General features: G+C 42.8%; 1 protein-coding gene across 7 annotated transcripts in view; it reads right to left on the bottom strand.

The window, feature by feature from the left end:
- The window catches only part of ITPR2 (inositol 1,4,5-trisphosphate receptor type 2), a 334430-nt gene that overhangs the window by 28569 nt on the left and 283451 nt on the right, over nt 1-22410 (bottom strand). For all 7 annotated transcript variants that reach the window (XM_083574843.1, XM_083574846.1, XM_083574847.1 and 4 more), the window contains 3 exons: nt 11678-11785; nt 7447-7639; nt 4056-4181 (listed from right to left, as the gene is read on the bottom strand). In XM_083574843.1, the coding sequence (XP_083430969.1) occupies nt 4056-4181; nt 7447-7639; nt 11678-11785 (427 nt within the window). The remainder of the gene's footprint in view (nt 1-4055; nt 4182-7446; nt 7640-11677; nt 11786-22410) is intronic.

Below are 22410 nucleotides of genomic sequence, written 5' to 3'. Positions count from 1 at the left end.
CCTAGAAAAAACACTATAGCCCCACCCTTAACCTTACTCCCATAAGGCCCACTGAACTCAGTGCAGCTTTCTTCTGAGTAGACACTCCATTCTTTGCTACAGTAGATGCAAGTCAGCAGCACCAGACGACCCCACTCAGCTAGACTCCAGCCTGCGGGGTGGACTCCAGCCCGCACCTTGAAGAGCCGGGCTGACACTGCCGATGGACCCTGCGCTCCTTGGCAACATCCGAAGGCCCTGATCTGCTTGCATGGATTGCACCCCATGCCTTGCAGAATCAGGCCCAGGCTGCCACCAGGCCTAGCACTGATGGCAGCAACAAGCAGCTCTGGCTCACCCAGCCCTACCCATTGCCACCCCACCACTGCACTTACCTGACCTGGGGGTTCTGGACTGCAGGCTCTACTGGTCAAAAGGGGAGCCTCAGCAATCACCCTCTCCCACCGGAAAGAAATCAGGATTGATTGGCCAATCAATCAGGATTTTTAAAAAAGAAGAAAAAATGTTCTTCTTCACTTCCCTCTGTGGTCCCCATGCCTCATGCTGTGGCCATTTATGCAATTTTTACCTGTGGCCCCCTTGAAACATCCTGGGACCCCTGCTCTAGGAAACACTGCTCTACACCGCCATCCCTGATGTGCCTTGTGCTGTGCTGTAATAAATAAACAAAAACTGCAAACTTGGGCTAAGGTCAAGAGAATAGTAGAAGTGGATACAGTATGGACTCATGCATGCTTCGGTTCATAATAAAAGTAGAAGTGGATATGTTTATGTGTTGTCATAGTTTGCAGGAAGAAGGAAGACCCTATCGCCACAAGCTGCAGACTAAAGCTGCTTTTAAACATGCTATGTTAAAACATTGCTAAAGGTATTGATAAAGGGATATAAACCCTTCTACCTCTCGGTCATGAGTTCATAATGAGTCCAGTTAGTAACATGTGAACCACCATCAGTGGAGTGAATCCGGTTTCAAGAAGAAACACGTGTTCCTCATTAATACTTCCTGCACCACACTTGAAGATTACAAACACTCTTATTGGCAGGCTGGCTCAGCCAAGGATTGAAGTGGAGTGACCTGGAGTCTGACCTATCCTTTCAGCCCATGTGGTGCTGAGCAGGCGATGGCATAGCAACAAGGGATCACAGCTCCTGAACCATCAATGAAGCAGTCAAATGAAGCAGTTTTTGTCCCTTATGGTCCTATCCTCACAAGTATCCCAAACACTTGAAGATGTTGGAGAGAGAGAGAGAGAGAGAGAAACTGAGCCTAGGGCTTGCCGATCGGAAGGTCGGCAGTTTGAATCCCCGAAACAGGGTGAGCTCCCGTTGCTCGGTCCCAGCTCCTGCCCACCTAGCAGTCCGAAAGCACGTCAAAGTGCAAGTAGATAAATAGGTACCGCTCCAGCGGGAAGGTAAACAGCGTTTCCGTGCACTGCTCTGGTTTCGCCAGAAGTGGCTTAGTCATGCTGGCCACATGATCCAGAAAAACTGTCTGCGGACAAACGGCAGCTCCCTCGGCCAGTAAAGTGAGATGAGCACCGCAACCCCAGAGTCGTCCGTGACTGGACTTAACTCTCAGGGGTCCTTTACCTTTAAGTAAAATAAATCCCTGCACACAGAAATATAGTACATCAGAGAAAAGGCTACGTGTGTGTGTGTGTGTGTGAGAGAGAGAGAGAGAGAGAGATTACGTAGTTATATGCAAAGAGCATTCAAACAGGCAACCCCCCCCAAAAAAAATCTTCCAGCTGAAATAGAACTTTCTAGAAAAAAGCATTATTACCACTTGGCATGTATATATAATCTGGCTCTTATATGCATGTTTTTAAAATTCTTTTTTTGGGAGGGGGCAGGTTGAGACCCTCTATTCATGCAGGCATTAACATTCATCTGCATGGTTGTCTGGCTAATCTTAACTCTTAATAAATAAAGCTGCCACTTCAGTGATGATGCAATTCCCTGTTTTGTACTCCATCTAACCTTTCCAGCCCTACTCAGTATAATTAAAAGTATGTGAACAATTGACATGGGTACGGTTAGCAGTGATTAAAACATGAGACATGTTCTTCCCCTCCCCCAAGAAAACTAATCCTAAACCAGAAGAGGTATTTCCCTTTGCTCCCCGCTGACTCTCAGGACATGCCCACACATTTTAGGTGCTGAGCTTAACCTATTAATTCCAAGAATACTGGAATTAATGTACTTCCAAGAGCACATGATGGGAGTTATTCAGCTGCACTGAGCTGAAGAAGGCAATCAGAACACATGACAGGAGCAAATCATATGCCTTGGGGGATGTGAGCATCTTAATGAGCATGTTGGCGCAGAACTTTCTGAATGACACCCAAACTTCTCACTTAACAATTATTAGCACCCTTGCCATATCTGCTGCCCCAAACATCACAAACTAAGATCTCTCACTTTTAAACACTTGCAGACATTTTAAAAAACAATTTTATTGGTTTTTAAACAAATACAATAACCATTAAACACTTACCCAGCAGTATAGCTAATCGTGTATGTTATCCATTGTCTCTAGACCTACACTTACACATTCAACATTCAAACATATTACTTCATGTAACCTCTCCACTGAGAATATTGAGCAATTGGTACTGCATAAGAAGGTCTTGATTTTGGTCATTAACATAGCTAAAGAAAGGGGTCCACGTTTCTCTATACGTTATGCCTTCAATTGCCCTCCTCAACCTCGGCCCTCCAGATGTTTTGAGACTACAGTTCCCATCATTCCTGACCATTGGTCCTGCTAGCTAGGGATCATGGGAGTTGTAGGCCAAAAACATCTGGAGGGCCAGAGGAAGCCTGGTTGAGTGACACTCTCAGACATTGCTGTATCCCAGATATTATTTCCCCCTATGTTCAGGGGTATTTCAGCCTGGTTTTTCCATTGCTGAGCTATCACTAATTGTGCTGCGGTCAGTAAGAAGCCTACTAGTTCACTGTGGCACAGGGTGGAGCCTAAATCTATTTCCAAAGATAGTTGGGCTAAGGCAGGATTTGGAGAAAGGTGTTGCCCTGTAATTGCGGATATAATGGAAATTACTCTCTTCCAAAAGTTTTTAACATAAGGGCATTCCCACCAAACATGAATAAATGAACCAAGCTTTCCACAGCCCTTCCAATATAAAGGGGAAAGGGAGGGATTACATTTTGCCTCCCTTGAGGGAGGCCTCTTGTTAGCGAGCAGAGATGGTTTTAAACGGGGAGTGGTGCAGATACCCATTACCTTTCAGTTGGGTGGCCTAAATCTAATTCCTATACAACTGAAGGCTTCTAGCACCCCCACCTGCACTTCCTGATATACAGATTGCTGTATATTTGGGAAGCGGCACCTTTCAGGGCATATGCTGGCCTGCTGCATAAGGATTCAAACAAAGGAAGTGTCTGTAGGCCCTCTGCCCTGCACTCCAAATGAAGTGTTGAGCCTGAGCTACTTGAAACCAGGTAGTATGAGTGCCTTTTAATTTGCCTTGCAGTTCCTCTTGGGAAATTGCTTTCCCTCCAGGAAGCAGGTCATGGATTGTGTAAATGCCTACGTCTTCCCAATCCTTGAACAGCTGATATTTATTTGTGTATCTAAAAGCTGGATGATCCAGGAATGGGACCACTGGTGAAGGGCCACTGTTTTGTTCCATGTTCTCCACACCATCAGTACTGATCTAGTAAATGGTTTGCCTATTTTCCTTACTTCCTTCAAGGACAGCCTCTCATTGAAGGTGTCAAAGGGACATTGTCAAGTTGGACCCAAGGGTCCTGTGTTCTTCTGCTGAGCAATGGGATCAAGGATTTGATTTGAAAAGCAGCACAGTTTAACATTAAGTTAGGCATTCCCATCCCATGTCTGTAAAGAGTTTTGTTTCTTATCCTAGATTTTTTGCCTCCTGACACATATGCATTGAGTTTGTTTTCCCATCTCTTTAGCTGAAGAAGAGGGATGGGAATAGGCAAAACTTGAAATATATATATAAGAAATGAGGTAACACTGGCTCCAGGTTTATGCTGGGTTTTGAAAATTTAGAAATGAAATTGCTTACCTTCATCGCCATCATCTCCAAATGGGTAGAAAAGAGCTACCGCTAGGTTGATGAAAACGGCCAGATTGAAAGATATACTTCCCCAGAGGGAAATGTGCCGGGAGAACCAGAATAGAGCTGGATTATCTGGGGAGGGAAGAGCAACATTCTGACAAGGAGGCAGCAGAATTATGATCATCAAAAAATAACAGTTTCTAGAAGTGATGTGATGTAAAATCTCCTGCAATGAAGCAGTAAACAACTAAAACATCTGTGGGCACCAGGGGGTTTGAAATGAAACAAATTTAGGCTCTGTTCTCACAACGAAAAGAGGCCCTGGGCAGCCAGTCAAGGTCATTAGACAAGAGGCAGCAGAGGCAGCTGCTGTGTGGTGCTGGCTTCCCACCTAGATTTGTTGTTTTATTTACCTGTGACATCATGTGTGAGTAAAACTACACATTATGGAAGACCATTATTGGTCACTCAGAGACCAAGAAAGGGGGAAAGGTATCCAGGAGGGCCTAGCCTAGGCTTCAAGCCCATTACCATGAGGGAAACAACTGAGGCTAAATTGTAGATTTATACTTGTAACCTGCTTCAATGCTACTTTGGCAATTAAGCAGTATGTACATAGATAAATCAATACTAGATGATTCATCAGTAGCGGCAGTGCGGTGGGCTGGAGCCCCCCTTGACTCTGACAATGTTGCAGCTTCACCTAGATAAGGTGGGAGAGAGGAAGGGTGGGGACAAGGTCAAGGTTGGTAAGGCAGTCATGTTGGGTGGGCTCTGCTGGTGCATCCTGCTCCATGGCTCTCTCCTACCACACCAGCCACTACTGATATGTATGCAAATTTATTTCACGGCAACTACATATCTATACCCTGTAAAATCTAATGAGATTTGCTGTAGCCAATCAGACACAGTGTTGAAACTGAAGGGAACCTATACAAGAAACTCTAGCATTCCCTATGCACAGGCAGGAAGAATCAATAGGATACGGCAGGCACAGATTTAATTTCTATACAGTGCTCACCTTCTGGTTCTTTCAGAATACAGTGGTACCTTGGGTTATAAACACTTCAGGTTACAGACTCTGATAACCCGGAAGTAGTACCTCGGGTTAAGAACTTTAGCTCAGGATGAGAACAGAAATCACGCAGCAGCAGCGCGACAGCAGCGGGAGGCCCCATTAGCTAAAGTGGTACAGTTTCAGGCTAAGAACAGACCTCCAGAACAAATTAAGTTCGTAACCAGAGGTGCCACTGTACACCTCCCTTCCTCCAGGGAAAGAAATATGCGCATGGAAATCAATGGTGAAAGGTAGGATATCAGCATACCTGCAACTGGACAGTCCTTCCCAAAACAAAAGGTAGCAGCAAAGACAGCAGTCCCTCTTCTTCCTAACGCATGTGTTATTTTGTGCTTTAGTTTTTAAACATGTAAAACAGCAATGCACCTGCCTGCAGCTCAGGCTTCTGCATATACAATCGAGTTAATATTTGGCATAAAGAAACAACCCTTGAGGACCAAGGCCATTTTTTTGCAGCATACCTGCTAAATAACAATAGTCCTCAGAATCAAAACTAGAGAACTAGAAGGCCTTAGGAGCTTCATATATTTAAAATCATCAACTGAAAATTCTCTAAACACTGCTGGACATTGGGACAGAGCTTCCATCATGAGAACAACTTGAGCGTTGAGGGTTATGGGTTAGACTTAAGGGTTGAGGCATGTATGCATGGACATCCCTTTGCCTGTTCTTATATACCCTCCAACATTTCTCCAATGAAAATAGGGACATTCCACTCCATAATGATAATTTTACTATTTATACCCCACCCATCTGACTGGGTTGCCCCAGCCATTCTTGGCAGCTTCATATGAAACATTAAAAAAACCTTCCCTATACAGGATTGCCTTCAGATGGCTCAGGGGTGGGATAACTCCATACCCTCCAACATTTCTCCAATGAAAATAGGAACATCCTAAGGAAAAGTTCCGGGATCAAATAAAAAACTGGGATGGCTTCTCTAAATCAGGGATGTCCGTGGAGGATCTGGTCTTAATACCCCTTTCTGCACCAAGAACCAGACCCAGTAATGATGATATAGTATCCATGTAAAACTGGTATGATACCTGGGCATAATGTATTAATTAAAGTCACTGTTGAAAGGTTTGGTCAGGGTACATACTGGAAGCTGAATATAAATCTGATGACCACACATGCAAGGTCTTAAACTCATCTTTACTATGTGGCCAATTACTGAGCCAGCACTGAGAGTCTATCCACACTGTCTGAGAAATTATGCTGACCATTTTGGATTTGCTTTTTCAAAGAACTTGGTCACCACTGGCTCATTTCCATCTAGCTGTGAGTCCTGCAAGTCCTAGTGGAATCTACACACATATAAAAAAATGCTGTGAAAATGCTTTAACGTTTTGAAAAACACATTGAATTTTGCATAGCTCGGTTGCCATCTAGTGTCCAATTTGTATATTTCACTTTACAACACATTTAAAACGTTTTACTTGCAGCTGTGTAGCTGAGTCCCTGGTCTGTGCTTCTCTGTCTGGCTCATATTGTTTGTTTTGCCTATTAGTATTAGTATGACTATTTGTTTAAAATGTGTTCTGTTTTGTAATGGTTAATGAATTATCTTGAATTTTTTTAAAATTCCTTTTCTTGTGAGCTGCTTTCAGCATGGTTTTACCATGAAGAAGTGACATACAAAAAACTCAAACTGATGATGATGATTCTTATCATGCTCCTGGGGATGGCATAAAATAATAAAGCTTTTCTAAAGTGCTTCACATACATTATTAACTCAGTATTCTTTATAACATGCTTGTAAAGTAAGTTAGCATTATTATCCTCTAATTATAGATGCAAGTTACTGGCTTGCCTCAGTTCATTGCTAAGGTGATAATTGAATCAGTGTCTTCTCATAACTACTGAGCACAGCAATTTCAGATAGACACACACACACACGGGAAATTAGAAATCCTGTCATGATTTGGGTGCTATTCATTAATATTCCATACAAACTATCCGACATAGACAGGTATTGACACTAATTGTCACTGTTCTTTATGGAGAGAGATGTGCTTGTTGTCTTCAGGTAGAAACTTCTGAAACAGAATCTGCAATTAGAGTCAGTACAGATCAGCTTTTCAGATTTCACTTGTGACTAAGCACAAGTCGTTGTTGACTTCTGGATCTAAAATGCTTTGGAGCCATGTCACATGAGTGTCTCTCTTTTTTTCTACCAGTATCACATGGACACACAGACATTCTGATCAGAATGCTGACATACACTGCTTGATCTCAGAGAGTGGGACAAACTTTGGTTTACATCTTGTGTGAACTAGGCCAATAGCATGTAACAAGCTCACAAATTATTGTACTTACTCCTGATTTTCTTTTGCCACTTCATTTCATTATACAGATCCTCTGTCTGTTGGAAAAAGTCATTTACTTTGCTTCCTTGTTCATCTCTCTCGGTAGTATTGAACACACGGTACTTGGATTCATGCGTGAGGAATTCACAGATATTTGGCACAGGGAAGACTATTTGTTCCATAGTCCTATCATGACGGACGATCTGCAAATATATGTTTCTCACTCAGATGCATACAAGGTTTGAATATCATATATAAACTGATTCTTGCTTCTATGGGCTGAGGAAAGGGACAAATAAGATGATAGATACAGCTAAATTCTATCAATCTTCCAGACAATGTAATTTGGCACAGTTACAGTTTGTCTACAAGCAGGAAAGAGGGAAATATTAATTTCAAGGGTAGCAAAGTGATTGTTCTTTAACAGATGCTCTGCAAGCTTCGCTTTGGGAGATTTTCAACTTCAGTCTTTGCACTCCAAAATCCTAAGCATTCCTTGAAAGGTAGACAGAAATGTTTAGAAAATGATGCATCCCCAAAGCACAGCAAAGCTTATTTTTAATTATTTTTAATTGCAGAAAACAGTAAAATGCTAAGCATTACACAATGATTAAAATGATTTATTTTTAAAGAAAGTAACATGAGCTGGAAGTGCTGGTGAACACATGGGTCTTACATGCTGCCAGATGTGGGAGGGAGGCTTTGCCTCATGCCCTCCATGCACAAAAAACAATCTACCTGTATGTGATCAGTGTCCCCATTAAAAAAGGGATGAGAAAGTTTTGTGAGTGGTACCTACTCACATACAAAGATGGTCTCTGCATCTCACACATTGTGCTACACTGACCTGGGTCGCATGCAACACTAAGCCAATAATGAGAATTAATGGAGAGAATTCACTTACCAAGAATGAGCAAATATCCAGAGCTAAGAAGTATTTTGGTATAGCATTGCGTTTGAACTTGGGCTCATGGTTTGTCTCACTCCAGATAAATCATGAATGGTAAAGCATGATTTGGCTTGGTATTACATTTGAACTGGGCCTCTGTATATTGAGAGGGGATAGAGATGAGCCAGAGGTTCTCTCTAATGTGTGGCCCTGAATGTCTAAAAAGCAACATGCTGACTGTATTTGTATGTAACATTAAATCATGGTTTAGCACTATGTGGAAAAGCTGTGGTGTGTCCAACAAAGCACCAGGTTCATCTGCTTGCCTTTTCAGAGCAGCTATGAGGACTTCTGCCCTAGAGGCTCTAGAGACTAGGACTGAAATGGTGTCCCTCCACAAACTTTAAAGTGTGGACCAAGGTTTATCAGCTGGAATGCAATGCTACAGTGAGAGCTGAAGTACAGGAAGGACATATATTATTATGCAGGATGAAGTCCTTCTGTGCTGATTTGTTTACTTGCCAGGACAAATTTTCCCCACAATTAGCATTCAGAACCTGAGCAAATAGTCTCAGCGTTTTGCCATCTGAACACTTAATCAAGAAGATTGTGCCATTCCAGGTCCTACTGTCAACACCTGAAATTTAAGGTTTGAAAAGTGGCTTCAGTTTGGGCCAAAACTGATACACAAGGCAAACAATTAAAATGTCCCATTAAATGCTAAATTCATTCTATACTGATGCAAATGATTCAGTTTTGACTATCTTGATAAATGGGCACAACGCTTTCTCAACTGCTCAAGCTTCTTGATGCAAGTTAAAACAGCAGTTTTATGAGAAAAATGCATTTCTTTGGTTGTGGCGGGATCCCCCATGCGAACGAGTTTAAAGACACTGGGATCAGTATCCTCAGAGCTAAAATCTTAGAAAAGCAGTGCCCATTTCAAAATCTCTGGCATGAAATTCCCATGTTCCAAGTCCAAAAGTAGTTTGCTATAGTCATATGAACATAAGATTTGCCTTGCTGGATTAGACTAAGGTCCTTTGTTTTGTTTCCAGCAAAGGTCAGCCAGATTGTCTAGACCAGCCGTCCCCAAGCTGGTGTCCTCAGATGTTCTAGGCACTAATTCCAAGTCATTAGGCCATGCTGGCTGGGGCTGATGAGAGTTGTAGTCCAAAACATCTGGATGCCACCAGCTTGGAGAACACTGGTGCAGAAGCTTGGGACACAGTGGTGCTGGCCATTAAGCATTGTCTGCCCCCAAGAAATGATACTTTGAAGTATACTGCTGCATTTAGTCATAATGGCTTATAACTACTGTGCTGTTTTTCTAGAAAATAAGATGCCAGAACTCACCATGAACCAGGGGTGTAGCATGTGGAGGGTCAGGAGGGCTGCAGGCACAGATTTTTGAAGAGGTGCAAGGCGGCACAAACAGGCACCCCAATGACAGGTTCCCTTATCAAGACCAGAGCCATGAGGAGGCAAGACAAGACAATCCCAGGCTGGGCCTTCAGGGCTAGGGCGGTGCTGCCACCTGCACATGCCCCACCCCTTGGCCAGCTGAGATGGAGGGGAGGGCGCCATTGCTGCCACCCACCAAGGAGAGGAGAGGCTCTGGCAGCTGCCTCCTTTTTCGTGAGCATGGTGCCACAGCCTTCAGGTCTGCCCTCCTTGCTGGGCAGCTTCAAGCCTATTTCTCCCTCCCTTCACTTTGCTAAACTCTGTGCACACTGCCTAGTCTCCTCCATCTCCTGTCAGACCCCTGTGGCTTGGCCAGTGGAGAGGGCTTGGGTTGCCATGGCCATCCGCCGTGCCCTGTCCCTGGGCACCATCAACCTGCACCATGGCGCTGCCATGAATGCCTCACTTGTTCTCTTATAATGGAAATGGCGCCCACTTGAGAGGTGAGTTCTAGCTGAAGAAAAGCCCTGCTAATCACTAATTAAAAAATTTAAAAAGAGAATAACTCGTTAACGTCTCTTAATCCTTTCAAAATCCACCTAGGCTAGTGGCCACCACCAAACCTTGTGCTGGTAATTTCTAGATTGTGTGCTGTGTGAAGAAATACAGTATTTATCTGTGTATAAGTCAAAGTTATTTTATTTAAAAATTATGCTAAAAATTGGGGGTCATCTTATACATGGATAGTGTATAAGCACCGGTGGCATATCTCTTCTTTCTTGTATATAAAAATGCAAGAAGGGCCTTTACACTCGCCAGAAGCTCAGCTCTGCCCTCACCGGTCCTGGAAGGAGCTCAGTGACTTTGCGCCTGTTCATTGGGGGAGATAGAAGCCCAGAGCACTTGTTCTTTAGATGTTCCTTTTATGAAGAGGCATGTAGTAAGACCATTGATCCCCTACTGGTGAGGCTCGCTGACCTCCCAGAAAAGCAAAAATTTGACCTTTTCCTGTTAGGCAAGAATCAGAAAATGACTAGCATGGTCACCAGATTCTGTGTATAGGTCTGCAGGCGCAGACCATCTCCCAACTCAAACTAGTTTGTTAAGAAAATCCCCCAACTCGGATCTATGGGTGACTCTGGGTCAACTACCTGCAGTAGTTTATTGTTGTACATTGTTTTTAAATTTATTGCTGTATATTGTTTTAATTGTTTGTTTTCCTTCTGTGACTGTACCCCCAAGTGTGTTTTATAAGCTGGTCTCCGACCGTAATAAATTACCTATCTATCTATCTACACGGATAGTGGAGAGGTGGGACGGGCAATTGGTGGCTGCTGCAATTGTGGGTGATTGGTGGGTGCGACAAGGCCACTGGCTACTGCGGCAATTGGGCGGGTGATGGGCGCTTGCTTTCGGCGAGTGTACAGATGATTAGTGGATTTGTCGACGTGCACACGATTGGCTGTTGCAGTCCTGTGGGTGAACAATTCTTGGCAACCCCCCCCCCAAAAGCTCAGCAACTGTGGGCAATCCTCCCAAAAAAAGCTCAACAACTCTGGGCAATCTCCCCAAATTTTCTCAATTTGGAGTCCCAGAAAAGAGGGGGCATCTTATACATGGGGGCATGAGGTTTAACACAGAAAAATACGGTACTTAATTTAGTCTACTCTGCACATCCTTCTTCACATTGTTCATAACTGAATGGTGGCTGTCACATCCCCCTCCCTCTTTTAATGCACTGTCCCTTAGAGTGGAACTCAAGTGGATGACTCATTTAAATAAAGGACTAGAAATTATCTCCAGCTTCATCTACTCCACTCCCTGCAATGAAGATTCTTAACGAGATGGCTAACTTTGACGTTCATGGAACTGGGAGGTTCAGAGGCATTTTCCAGAGGTCCAAGTGTGTTGACTCTACATGTTTTGCATTCAGTGAACAACGCTTTACCTCAATCTGGGCTGTGTGATTAGCATAGTGCTTCAAAGCATCTTCTTCTTCTTCTGGATCAGACCCAGGCTTCAGCATGTGCTGCAGTACTTTATTGTGGCGAGCCAGCTAGAAGGCAAAGGGTGGAAACTATTTGATTCAGTCCCTGTCAGAACTCTCTCCCCATCTCTGCAAAACCCATAAACACATATTACATACTACAATGAGTAAGGCTTGTTTCTTCCATCAGTAAGAATAAAAATATGCCCATCCTCAAGGGTCAACCGTGGGTCCTGGTTGTTGTTCGATTATGCTTACCCTGTGCCCTCTTCTACACAACTGTTAAGTGAATCCTGTCCTCCACTGAATCACCCTTCATGTTATACATCTGACAAAGTAAGGAGCAGTCCACAAAAGCACAATACAGTCATACCTTGGAAGTCAAACAGAATCTGTTCCAGAAGTCCATTCGACTTCCTAAATGTTTGAAAACCTGCAGCTTATCAGAAGCTGCAAAAGCCCCATCAGACATTCGGCTTCCAAAAATAGTTCACAAACTGGCACAGTCACTTCCAAGTTTGCGGTGTTCGGGAGCCAAAATGTTTGAAAACTAAGCTGTTCAAAAACCAAGGTACGGTTGTACAATGTATTCATGTTAAGGATTCCTTTAGACCCTTTGCCATTTTTGCTACCACACAGTTCACCTTCTAGAGCTTTGCCAAGAGGTTTCTCCACAGTGTGTGTGTGTCCTGGGAGGTTGTGTAAGATCTTGTGTTTGGTTAAGCATTCAGTGGCTGGAGAATGTTGAATGAGGGTGCCAACACTTATAGTTTGAAAACGTGCATTTAAAAAAAGGAAGGAAGGAAAAGCAAAGCAAGAAAAGAAAAGCAAGATGGAATTGGGTAGTTTTTAAAAATGTTTTTAGCTAGACTCCCTGTAATAACATTTATAAAGTTATTTCCATTCTCTGTGTACCATCAAAGCTGAATAGTGATTTCTATTATGCATGTAGCAACTTCCCTTCCAAAATCTAGTATTGTTTTATACTCTTAACACCTTACCACACAGATAACAATTTGTTAACAAACATTAAAAACAGCAGGGTATTAATCACTGAACAATGGGAGATCCTGGAATCACATGTTGAGAGGTTTAATTAGGCTGATTATGTTCTCTGTAGCAACTGAAAGAGTTAATCTTTCCCTAGCAAGCAGTGGCATGGATAGGCCACTGGAATCCAGGCCTAACCTCCCTTTTGATTCATTTCTTCAGATAATTTCACTTGGCCCAGGCTGGGATTTGCTCTAGTATATCTGTCATTGTTTGTTAAGTCCACTGCCTTGTCCATCCTTGAGCCATTTCCCACAGTCACCTTGTTGACCTACTCCATGCTCATGCCTTCTTTCTGGGCACAGCATGCTATGTAAGCCCCAAAACTCCTACAGTGGGTACCAAACTGGTGATCTGAGGGATGTCAGATGAGGAGTTAACTTGTGCATCACAACCCTGCTCTGAACAAAGGAGGGATCTGCAGGGAGACCAGCCCACACCAATGTAAGATATCTCCTTGCACCAACAGGACAGAGCATTCTAGGTGGTATTCCCAGAATATGGCAAGGAGAGGACAGGGGCCCTGCTCTGACAATAGTTTCATACAACTATTAAAAGTGAAGGAACCCTGTTTTCTTTTCCGTCTGCCCCCTTCCTGTTTAATCAATGTATATAATGCTTAACTGAAAAATTGGTGCTTCTAAACAGTCTCTAAAAGCAGCAGGGTCAGCTTTGCTCACTCAGTGCCGCTGCCATTGTATACAGATGGCCTTCATCTCCTTCTCCCTCACTGCACCCTCTACTGAACATGATCCAGGTCTGACAGCATCCTTGTCCCCCTCCCCCATATTATATATCCTTTTTGAAATTATTTATTTATATCTGACCTGTAAATTCCATGTTTAAGTCCTTCCTGTCCTTGAATTTTCCCTCCCCTGTTCTGTTTCCTGTCTCTAAAATCTTATCAGGGGACTGATGGAAAATGGCTCTTTTTTGTTTTTATTGCATGCCAATATAAGGACTGTTGTCAAATGGTGGAGTAAAAATATGAGAAACTACATAATAAATACATATACCCAACCTTTGGGTATATTCAGTTGAAGACTGAATGGGCTAATGCATGAGGGCCTCTTCTGATTGGGTCAGCTGGCTTTTAGACTTCACACACACACTACTTCTCCTTCCCAACATATGGTTCTGCTGCACATTTATGGTCTTGGTGGTTTATGTCTCTCATCTACTTGGGATCTTTGCTATGCTAATACCTAATTACTCCAGGGACTGCTGAACTAAGTGTGATGCAAGGAAGGATTTCTCAATTAAAGGTTGTGTGGTCTTGCCCTTCAATCAAGGTGGAATCTTAGTCAGGAAATCTGTCATACATGATCAGGAGATCATACTATATCTGAGAGGAGGAAACCCACTGCAAATTCTTTATCTCTCCTAAAATTAAAATGTAGAACTTTTTGTAAAGCTTCTTGCAGATTCCCTTTAATACAAAATTGCAAGCTCTGTCTTCATCTCGTACAAGCGTGTTTCAGCTTAGCAGAGGGTGCCTGCTGCAATATATTGTTTCAGCAATGAGTCTGGTTTATTGCATTGCATGTCCCTCTGAGCACACTATGTAGTTGCGCTATACTGTAAGGTGACTTTAGGTGAGGCTACCTTGAAAGGAGGCATTCATAAAAATGGAATACAACATTTATTGCTTTTCAATAACCTCCAGGTGGTCTACAAGCAAAAAAGACATCTCTTCCACCTCTTCCCTGAATCTTTCACAAATCTGAACTGAAAAGTGAAAGTTGTTTTCTTTCAGGTCCATGTGCCCTTGCCAGTAATGGGGATCCAACATTACAAAATGGCATCTTTGATCTTGTAAAAGTTACAGGGATCTACAAACATAATTGGTTAAAAAACACACACCAAAATGGGCAGAATCCAGCTGAATGTCCTCTTGAGCAGGACAATGCTGCTGGATTGTGTCCATTATCTGCAGCATATGTAAATCAGTGAATGTACTGATTCATTATGACGACTATACTGTTAGGCTTTGAACAGCGAATCTTGCAACAGGAATCTAGCTCTGGATACAGCAACAGGTGATTCTTCCAAATGAATGATTTCTTTATCTAAGGCTGGCATTATGGACACTCATACAGAGAATGTATGATATATTTATTATTATTATTATTATTATTATTATTATTATTATTATTATTATTTTAAAAAGATGGATAAAAGAAGAAATGGTTTATCTAGCCTCCTAGCAGTGTTTTTCTAGGCAGACTTTCATTTTGACTGAAGGTCAAGGTTGATGAATCCTTAATCAAAGTAGCCTTTCTTGCCTCAAATTTAGTTCAGCACCAATCCCAGATGTGATTAAACATACACAATAGCAAGAATGCTTAGTAAGTGGGATGTGTTTTCTAATAAGATTCTATACAGGACATAAGCAATAATATAATCTCTGAGGCCATTTCCAACTCTGAAGTGTTTCTCTGTACCTCATCAGATTTTCTCAAAGTCCTAAGAAATGCAGCTCTCAGCTAGGAAAAATGGTACATGGCCTCATGGGTCCATGTGTAAATTTGAAAATCTATTAGCTAATGATGAGAAGAGCCCCAGGCCTCTTTAGTAAAGAAGTAAAGGACTCACCAAACCACCTCTACAGAACTGAGTCAACTCGGGTCTCTGAAAAAGAAAATCTGGTAACAAAAACCCGCACACATGAAACTGATACAAATGCAAAAGCACATTTATTGGTCTGAGGATTTAGGATTTTTCACTTTTCAAAGTTCAAGTTCTCAAATATTGTAGCTGAGATGCAACAGAGCTGACAGCTGTGGTTCTGCATCCTCAACGCACATGCAAATTCAAAGGTAAGTGCTATTAGGGGTTTTCAGTGGGCTCTTCTGATCTACAGTAGTAAGAATACACTTCTAGGAACAGCATGCTATGCATCCTGCCTTTTCGGGTGATTACACCTCTGTGTTAAATATGCATTTAAAGCAAGGCTCACTACATAAACAAGCAGTATTATTGCTCTCACTGAGTTTATGATGATATTGGGTGTCATTCCGTGTTGTCTGTGTGTAAGTGGAATGGACTTTTGATCACACAGAAGGACTTCTTCTCTTTCCTGTCCTCTCCCCTGGAGCTCTTCCCAACACCCGCATTATGACTCACCTTCCTAAATGAATATGCAAGATGCATGAAGATGAGAGCATCCTAAAACATGCTTGTTCCTAGTAGACCTGGGTTCGGAGTTGACAGGGTATAGAAACAAAGCCAACATCCTGAGATGTTAAGAGAGAAAGCCTCAGAACTGAAAGGCCTGCAGCTGCTGAGACTAGGTGTCATTTCTGTGGTTGATGAATGATTGCAAATCACAGCAATGATGTGCTTCTACAAGAGCCACACAGTGCCCATTCTGTATGTGTAAAGAGTCATTCCTTTAGTGTGACAGAACTTGACTTTGGAATTCCCCTACTGACATAGGAAGGTGCCATAACTGTACTCCTGTAGACTCCTACCAAAAACTTTTGTGTTTTGTTGGGCCCATCAAGGCACATGATTGAACAGTTACATCTGTGTTTAAATTCACTTCAGATGTTTATTGTTTTTTGATGTTTTTAACAGTTTATAAACGTTTTCTATGAAGGCCTGAATTTTTTTATTTGCAAATGGTGTCGTGCATAATACCTTCCATCAAGTTTGCTACTTGTATTGTTTTATTCATACTACTTTCTTGCAGTACAGTTATGTGATTCCAAACTGATTGTTACTGTGTGTGTTTTAATCTACAAAGGGTTAACATGGATTGGATCTGTGATAGCCTTATTATTAGTGCTGCAATCAGGCAACTGATTACAATACTTTTGATCAATTAAAATGTGTTTCTGATTAGCTGGCAGATTTAAAAACAAAGAAATTAACATTTGTCTAATGCAAACATTTAGAAAAACAGCAAGTGTTACCTTAGAAGACTTTCCCTTCTTGACATGCATAGGAGGGAATTCCTTCTAAAAAAATGCTGCCCATCTAAAAGCAAAGAAATGCACACTTTTCATTTCAGAGCTATTATATTCATATGCAAATATATGAAGATTTGCTTAAATAATTCATCAATTACAACTCATGCAGCTAGCCAAATCTTGGATCTCTTTAATTAGGCAGCATCTCTGTTTATCATCATTCTTAGGCTAACACCTGTGCTTGTATGTGAGAAATTATTATTATTATTAATAATAATAATAATAATATCATTATTTTAAAAAATACTCAATGGGGCAAAACTCCTTAAATGAGAGATCAAATGCCTGCTCTCCTCCACCAGAGTCTCACTGAAGTCAACAGGATATGCATTGTCAGGTCACATGTCTGACTCTGGGCTAAGTTATGACACTAAAGGATAATACTCTAATGGGCAAAAAGTCAACAAGATGCAGAGAGAGAAAGTTGCCAAGGATTCTCTTCGCAACAGAACAGCACCTTCAGACATTTGTTTCATATTTCTGGGGCTCATTAGTGTCAAGCCCCTGTTGCACCTTCCACACTGGATCTTTAGAGAGAGCGTAAAGTAGTGTTATATACCATTTTAATGAACTGCAAGGTTCTCCTATTTCAGTCCTACCAGTCCAAGTCAAAGTGCCTTGCAACAGCTTCTGATTCTGCTGGCTTTTAATTAGATGGTGTCAGACATGCAGAACATAAACAAACATGCAGAACATAAAAAGTTCTATGACAAGCATCAGGCCTGGCAAGCAATGATTTGAGTCCCAAGGGAGTGACGTTTCCATATTATCTCTGAGCTCTGGCACTGCAGTCAACTGAGGTGCAACACTGCTCAGAGAGAAATCTGCAAACTCAGCAAAGCCCCATACCAATTTCAGACTAGGGACCTAAATTACACCTTTTGGGCAGTTAGGGGATTTTTCTTCCCAAGAGGGTGGCTGGAGTGGCTTTCCAGAGAAGCTGTTTTAAGACTTCAAGACATTATCACTCTATTTCTCATTATTTATAGTGCATTTATAGTGCACTTAAAAACCAGCAAATAAGAAAAAGGTACAGCTATGTACAGCTATTGTGCCTACCTAAAGAAAGTTGAGAGCACAACTTTCAGGTGTAAAAAAGTATAGTCCAGAGTTCAAACGTATTTATGTGTGCATCTGTATCTAAATCTATAAAAACACCCACACACCCCTGTATGCTTCCTTGAGGTGTGTTTTCTCATTCCAATGAAAGGGAAATGAAATCTAGGTATGTGTAATTGCATTTGCATGTATTCAAACCATACCTCTCCCTTTCCTCTGTTGTGGTCTCTCCAACTGTCAAATATCAGATTTGTAAGCTGCAAGGAGCAGAAGTCTGTCCTTAACTGTAATTAAGCAATTTCTGAGTTCTGACATTAACTGTACTTAAGGTCAATTGTTTCACATGGTTAAGTGTGAAAAGGGATTTGCCTCTGAGAAAAGCAGGCACAGAGATAGAGAGTTTTCTTGGGTTTTCTTGGTGTGTGTTTCTTTGTGGCTGATTAGCTGCTCTCCCTGTGCAAAGGTCAGAGGGGGAAGGGTTTCTGTTGAGGCAGGTGATTAGCTGTGGGAGGAGCTTATCAGAGCTTGCAGGGCAGCAGCACGCACCTAGCGGCGTGCGCAGTTTGATCCATCTTTTAGATTTAGGGGAGCTAGTCTCAAAAGTTTGTTGGGGGAGACCTAGGTTTTTTTTGGGGGGGGGAGTTATTTGTCCTGTCTTCACGCTTTTTATGATGGAGGACCGCTGTAGCCACCCCCAATGACACGTTCTCAAGATGGAGGGGGAGGGAAAAGCTGCAGTCGCCTGCGGTTCCTGCGCAATGTTTGCCATCTTGCCAAAGGTTGCAGGCAGCTTTACCTGCAGCAATTGCATGTTGATTGCCCTCTTTGAAGACAATGTCCAGCAACTGGAGGAACGTGTAGCTACGCTCCAAAGAATTAGAGAGCTGGAGCTCTTCTTGGAAGCAACAGAGCACACTGTCTCCACCAAGGACTCCCCTGAGAAGGAGGCTAGTTCACCAACACAGGAGCCAGATATATGGAGAAACGTGACTCAAAGAAGTAGGAGGCCCAGGGTTCGCTCTGATTGTTTAGAAATACACAATCGCTTTGAGGTCCTTTCCCCTAGCATGGAAGACGAAGAGCAGACTCCATTTGAGGATCTCTCCCTCATTACAGTCGATCAGGTATATGAAGACGAGCAGCAAAGTCAGTCCCCAGGGAATGTGCAGGCGACCTTGGAACGGACAGCTCACGGAAGAACCCCGACCAAACCTAAGAGGAGGCGTGTAGTGGTGATAGGGGATTCCCTACTGAGGGGAACAGAAGCAGTGATCTGTGGGCCTGACAAGATGTCTCGGGAAGTGTGCTGTCTCCCCGGGGCTAAGATCCAAGATGTAACTGAACGACTGCAAGGAATCATAAAACCCACTGACAAATATCCCTTCCTCTTGGTTCATGTGGGAACCAATGACACTGCAAGCAATAGCCTCCAGAAGATCAAAAGAGATTACGAGGCTCTGGGCAGGAAATTGAAGTAATTAAATGCACAAATTGTCATCTCATCTGTCCTCCCAGTTGAACGACGTGGCCCAGGGAGAGAGGGAAAAAAAGTGGAAGTGAACAGCTGGCTTTGCAAATGGTGTAAACAGGAACGGTTTGGATTCTCAGAAACCTCATCAGGAGGGCTTTAAACTGACTAATGTGGGGGAGGGAGACAGTGCTCCTGAAGGTAGGAGTCTATCAATTGATGAAGATGATCATCCAAATGTCATAGACCAAATGGAGCAAACAGCACGCAGACCTAGTGGTGGGAGGAAAAAATCCTTAAATAAGTGACACGGGGGAATGATTAATGGACTTCAATGTCTGTACACTAATGCGCAAAGCATGGGAAATAAACAAGATGAGCTTGAGCTCTTGGTACAGCAAACTAAATATGACATAATAGGCATCACTGAAACCTGGTGGGATAAGTCCCACGATTGGAATGTAATAATGGAGGGATACAATCTATTTCAGAGAAACAGACCAGACAAGAAAGGAGGAGGAGTGGCGTTATATGTCAGGGATGTGTATACCTGTGAAGAGATCCAAGATTTAGAACCTCAAAGCCAAAGTGAGAGCATTTGGGTCAAAATTAAGGGAGAAAAGAATAACAGGGACCTCATTGTGGGAGTTTACTATAGATCCCCAAGCCAAACGGAGGACATAGATGATGCCTTCCTGGAGCAGATGGCCAAGCATGCAAAAGGAAGGGAGATAGTAGTAATGGGGGACTTCAATTACCCGGATATTTGTTGGATGTCAAACTCAGCCAAGAGCATAAGGTCAAACAGATTCCTCACTGGCCTTGCAGACAACTTCACTGTCCAGAAAGTGGGAGAAGCAACAAGAGGAACAGCCATTTTAGATCTGGTCCTAACCAATGTTGATGACCTGGTTAGTGGGGTAGAAGTGGAAGGATCACTAGGCAAGAGTGATCATGCTCTTCTGAAGTTTACTATACAGCAGAAAGGAGCAGCCAAGCATACTAGGACTCAATTTCTTGACTTTAAGAAAGCCGACTTCATAAAACTTAGGGAAGTGCTGGGTGAGATCCCATGGATAGTAATACTAAAAGGAAAGGGAGTTCATGATGGCTGGGAGTTGTTAAGAGGGAGATAGTAAAAGCACAACTTCAGGAAATACCAATGAGACGGAAACATGGAAGGTGCCTAAAGAAGCCAGGGTGGCTATCTAAAGAACTTTTACTGAGTTAAGATTAAAAAAGGATGTGTACAAAAAATGGAAAAGGGGGGAAACCACCAAAGAGGAATTCAAACAAATAGCCAGCACATGTAGACACAAAGTCAGAAAAGCTAAAGCACAGAATGAACTCAGGCTTGCTAGAGAGGTTAAAAGCAGCAAAAAAGGCTTTTATGGGTATGTTCGTAGTAAAAGGAAGAACAAAGAAACAGTGGGGTCACTCAGAGGAGAAGACGGTGAAATGCAAACAGGGGACACAGAAAGGGCTGAACTCCTCAATGCCTTCTTTGGCTCAGTCATCTCCGATAAAGAAAACAATGCCCGACCTGAAGAATTTGGAGCAAATGATTCAGCAGAGGAAACATAGCCCAGAATAACTAAGGAGATAAGTACAAGAATACTTGGCTAGTTTAGATGTATTCAAGTCTCCAGGGCCAGATGAACTGCATCCAAGAGTTTTAAAAGAACTGGCAGATGTGATTTCAGAACCACTGGCAGTCATCTTTGAGAATTCCTGGAGAACAGGCGAAGTCCCGGCAGACTGGAGGAGGGCAAATGTTGTCCCTATTTTCAAAAAGGGGAAAAGAGAGGACCCAAATAATTACCGCCCAGTCAGTCTGACATCAATACCAGGGAAGATTCTGGAGCAGATCATTAAGCAAACAGTCTGTGAGCACCTAGAAAGGAATGCTGTGATCACCAATAGTCAGCATGGATCTCTGAAAAATAATAAGTCATGTCAGACTAACCTGATCTCGTTTTTTGACAGAATTACAACCCTGGTAGATGAAGGGAACGCAGTGGATGTAGCCTACCTTGATTTCAGCAAGGCATTTGACAAGGTGCCCCATGATATTCTTGTAAAGAAGCTGGTAAAATGCGGTCTTGACTATGCTACCACTCAGTGGATTTGTAACTGGCTGGCTGACCGAACCCAAAGGGTGCTCATCAATGGTTCCTCTTCATCCTGGAGAAGAGTGACTAGTGGGGTGCCACAGGGTTCTGTCTTGGGCCCGGTCTTATTCAACATCTTTATCAATGACTTGGATGATGGACTCAAGGGCATCCTGATCAAATTTGCAGATGACACCAAACTGGGAGTAGTGGCTAACACCCCAGAGGACAGGACCACACTTCAAAACAACCTTGACAGATTAGAGAACTGGGCCAAAACAAACAAGATGAATTTTAACAGGGAGAAATGTAAAGTATTGCACTTGGACAAAAAAAATGAGAGGCACAAATACAAATGGGTGACACCTGGCTTGAGAGCAGTACATGTGAAAAGGATCTAGGAGTCTTGGTTGACCACAAACTTGACATGAGCCAACAGTGTGACGCGGCAGCTAAAAAAGCCAATGCAATTCTGGGCTGCATCAATAGGAGTATAGCATATAGATCAAGGGAAGTAATAGGGCCACTGTATTCTGCTCTGGTCAGACCTCACCTGGAGTACTGTGTCCACTTCTGGGCACCACAGCTGGACACTGACAAACTGGAACGCGTCCAGAGGAGGGCAACCAAAATGGTCAAAGGCCTGGAAACGATGCCTTATGAGGAACGGCTAAGGGAGCTGGGCATGTTTAGCCTGGAGAAGAGGAGGTTAAGGGGTGATATGATAGCCATGTTCAAATATATAAAAGGATGTCACATAGAGGAGGGAGAAAGGTTGTTTTCTGCTGCTCCAGAGAAGCGGACACGGAGCAATGGATCCAAACTACAAGAAAGAAGATTCCACCTAAACATTAGGAAGAACTTCCTGACAGTAAGAGCTGTTCGACAGTGGAATTTGCTGCCAAGGAGTGTGGTGGAGTCTCCTTCTTTGGAGGTCTTTAAGCAGAGGCTTGACAACCTTATGTCAGGAGTGCTCTGATGGTGTTTCCTGCTTGGCAGGGGGTTGGACTCGATGGCCCTTGTGGTCTCTTC

The sequence above is a fragment of the Podarcis filfolensis genome, assembly GCF_964270895.1.
Source record: "Podarcis filfolensis genome assembly, chromosome: 10".
In the NCBI taxonomy this organism is placed as follows: domain Eukaryota; kingdom Metazoa; phylum Chordata; class Lepidosauria; order Squamata; family Lacertidae; genus Podarcis; species Podarcis filfolensis.
This window is presented reverse-complemented; position numbering and strand designations above follow the sequence as displayed.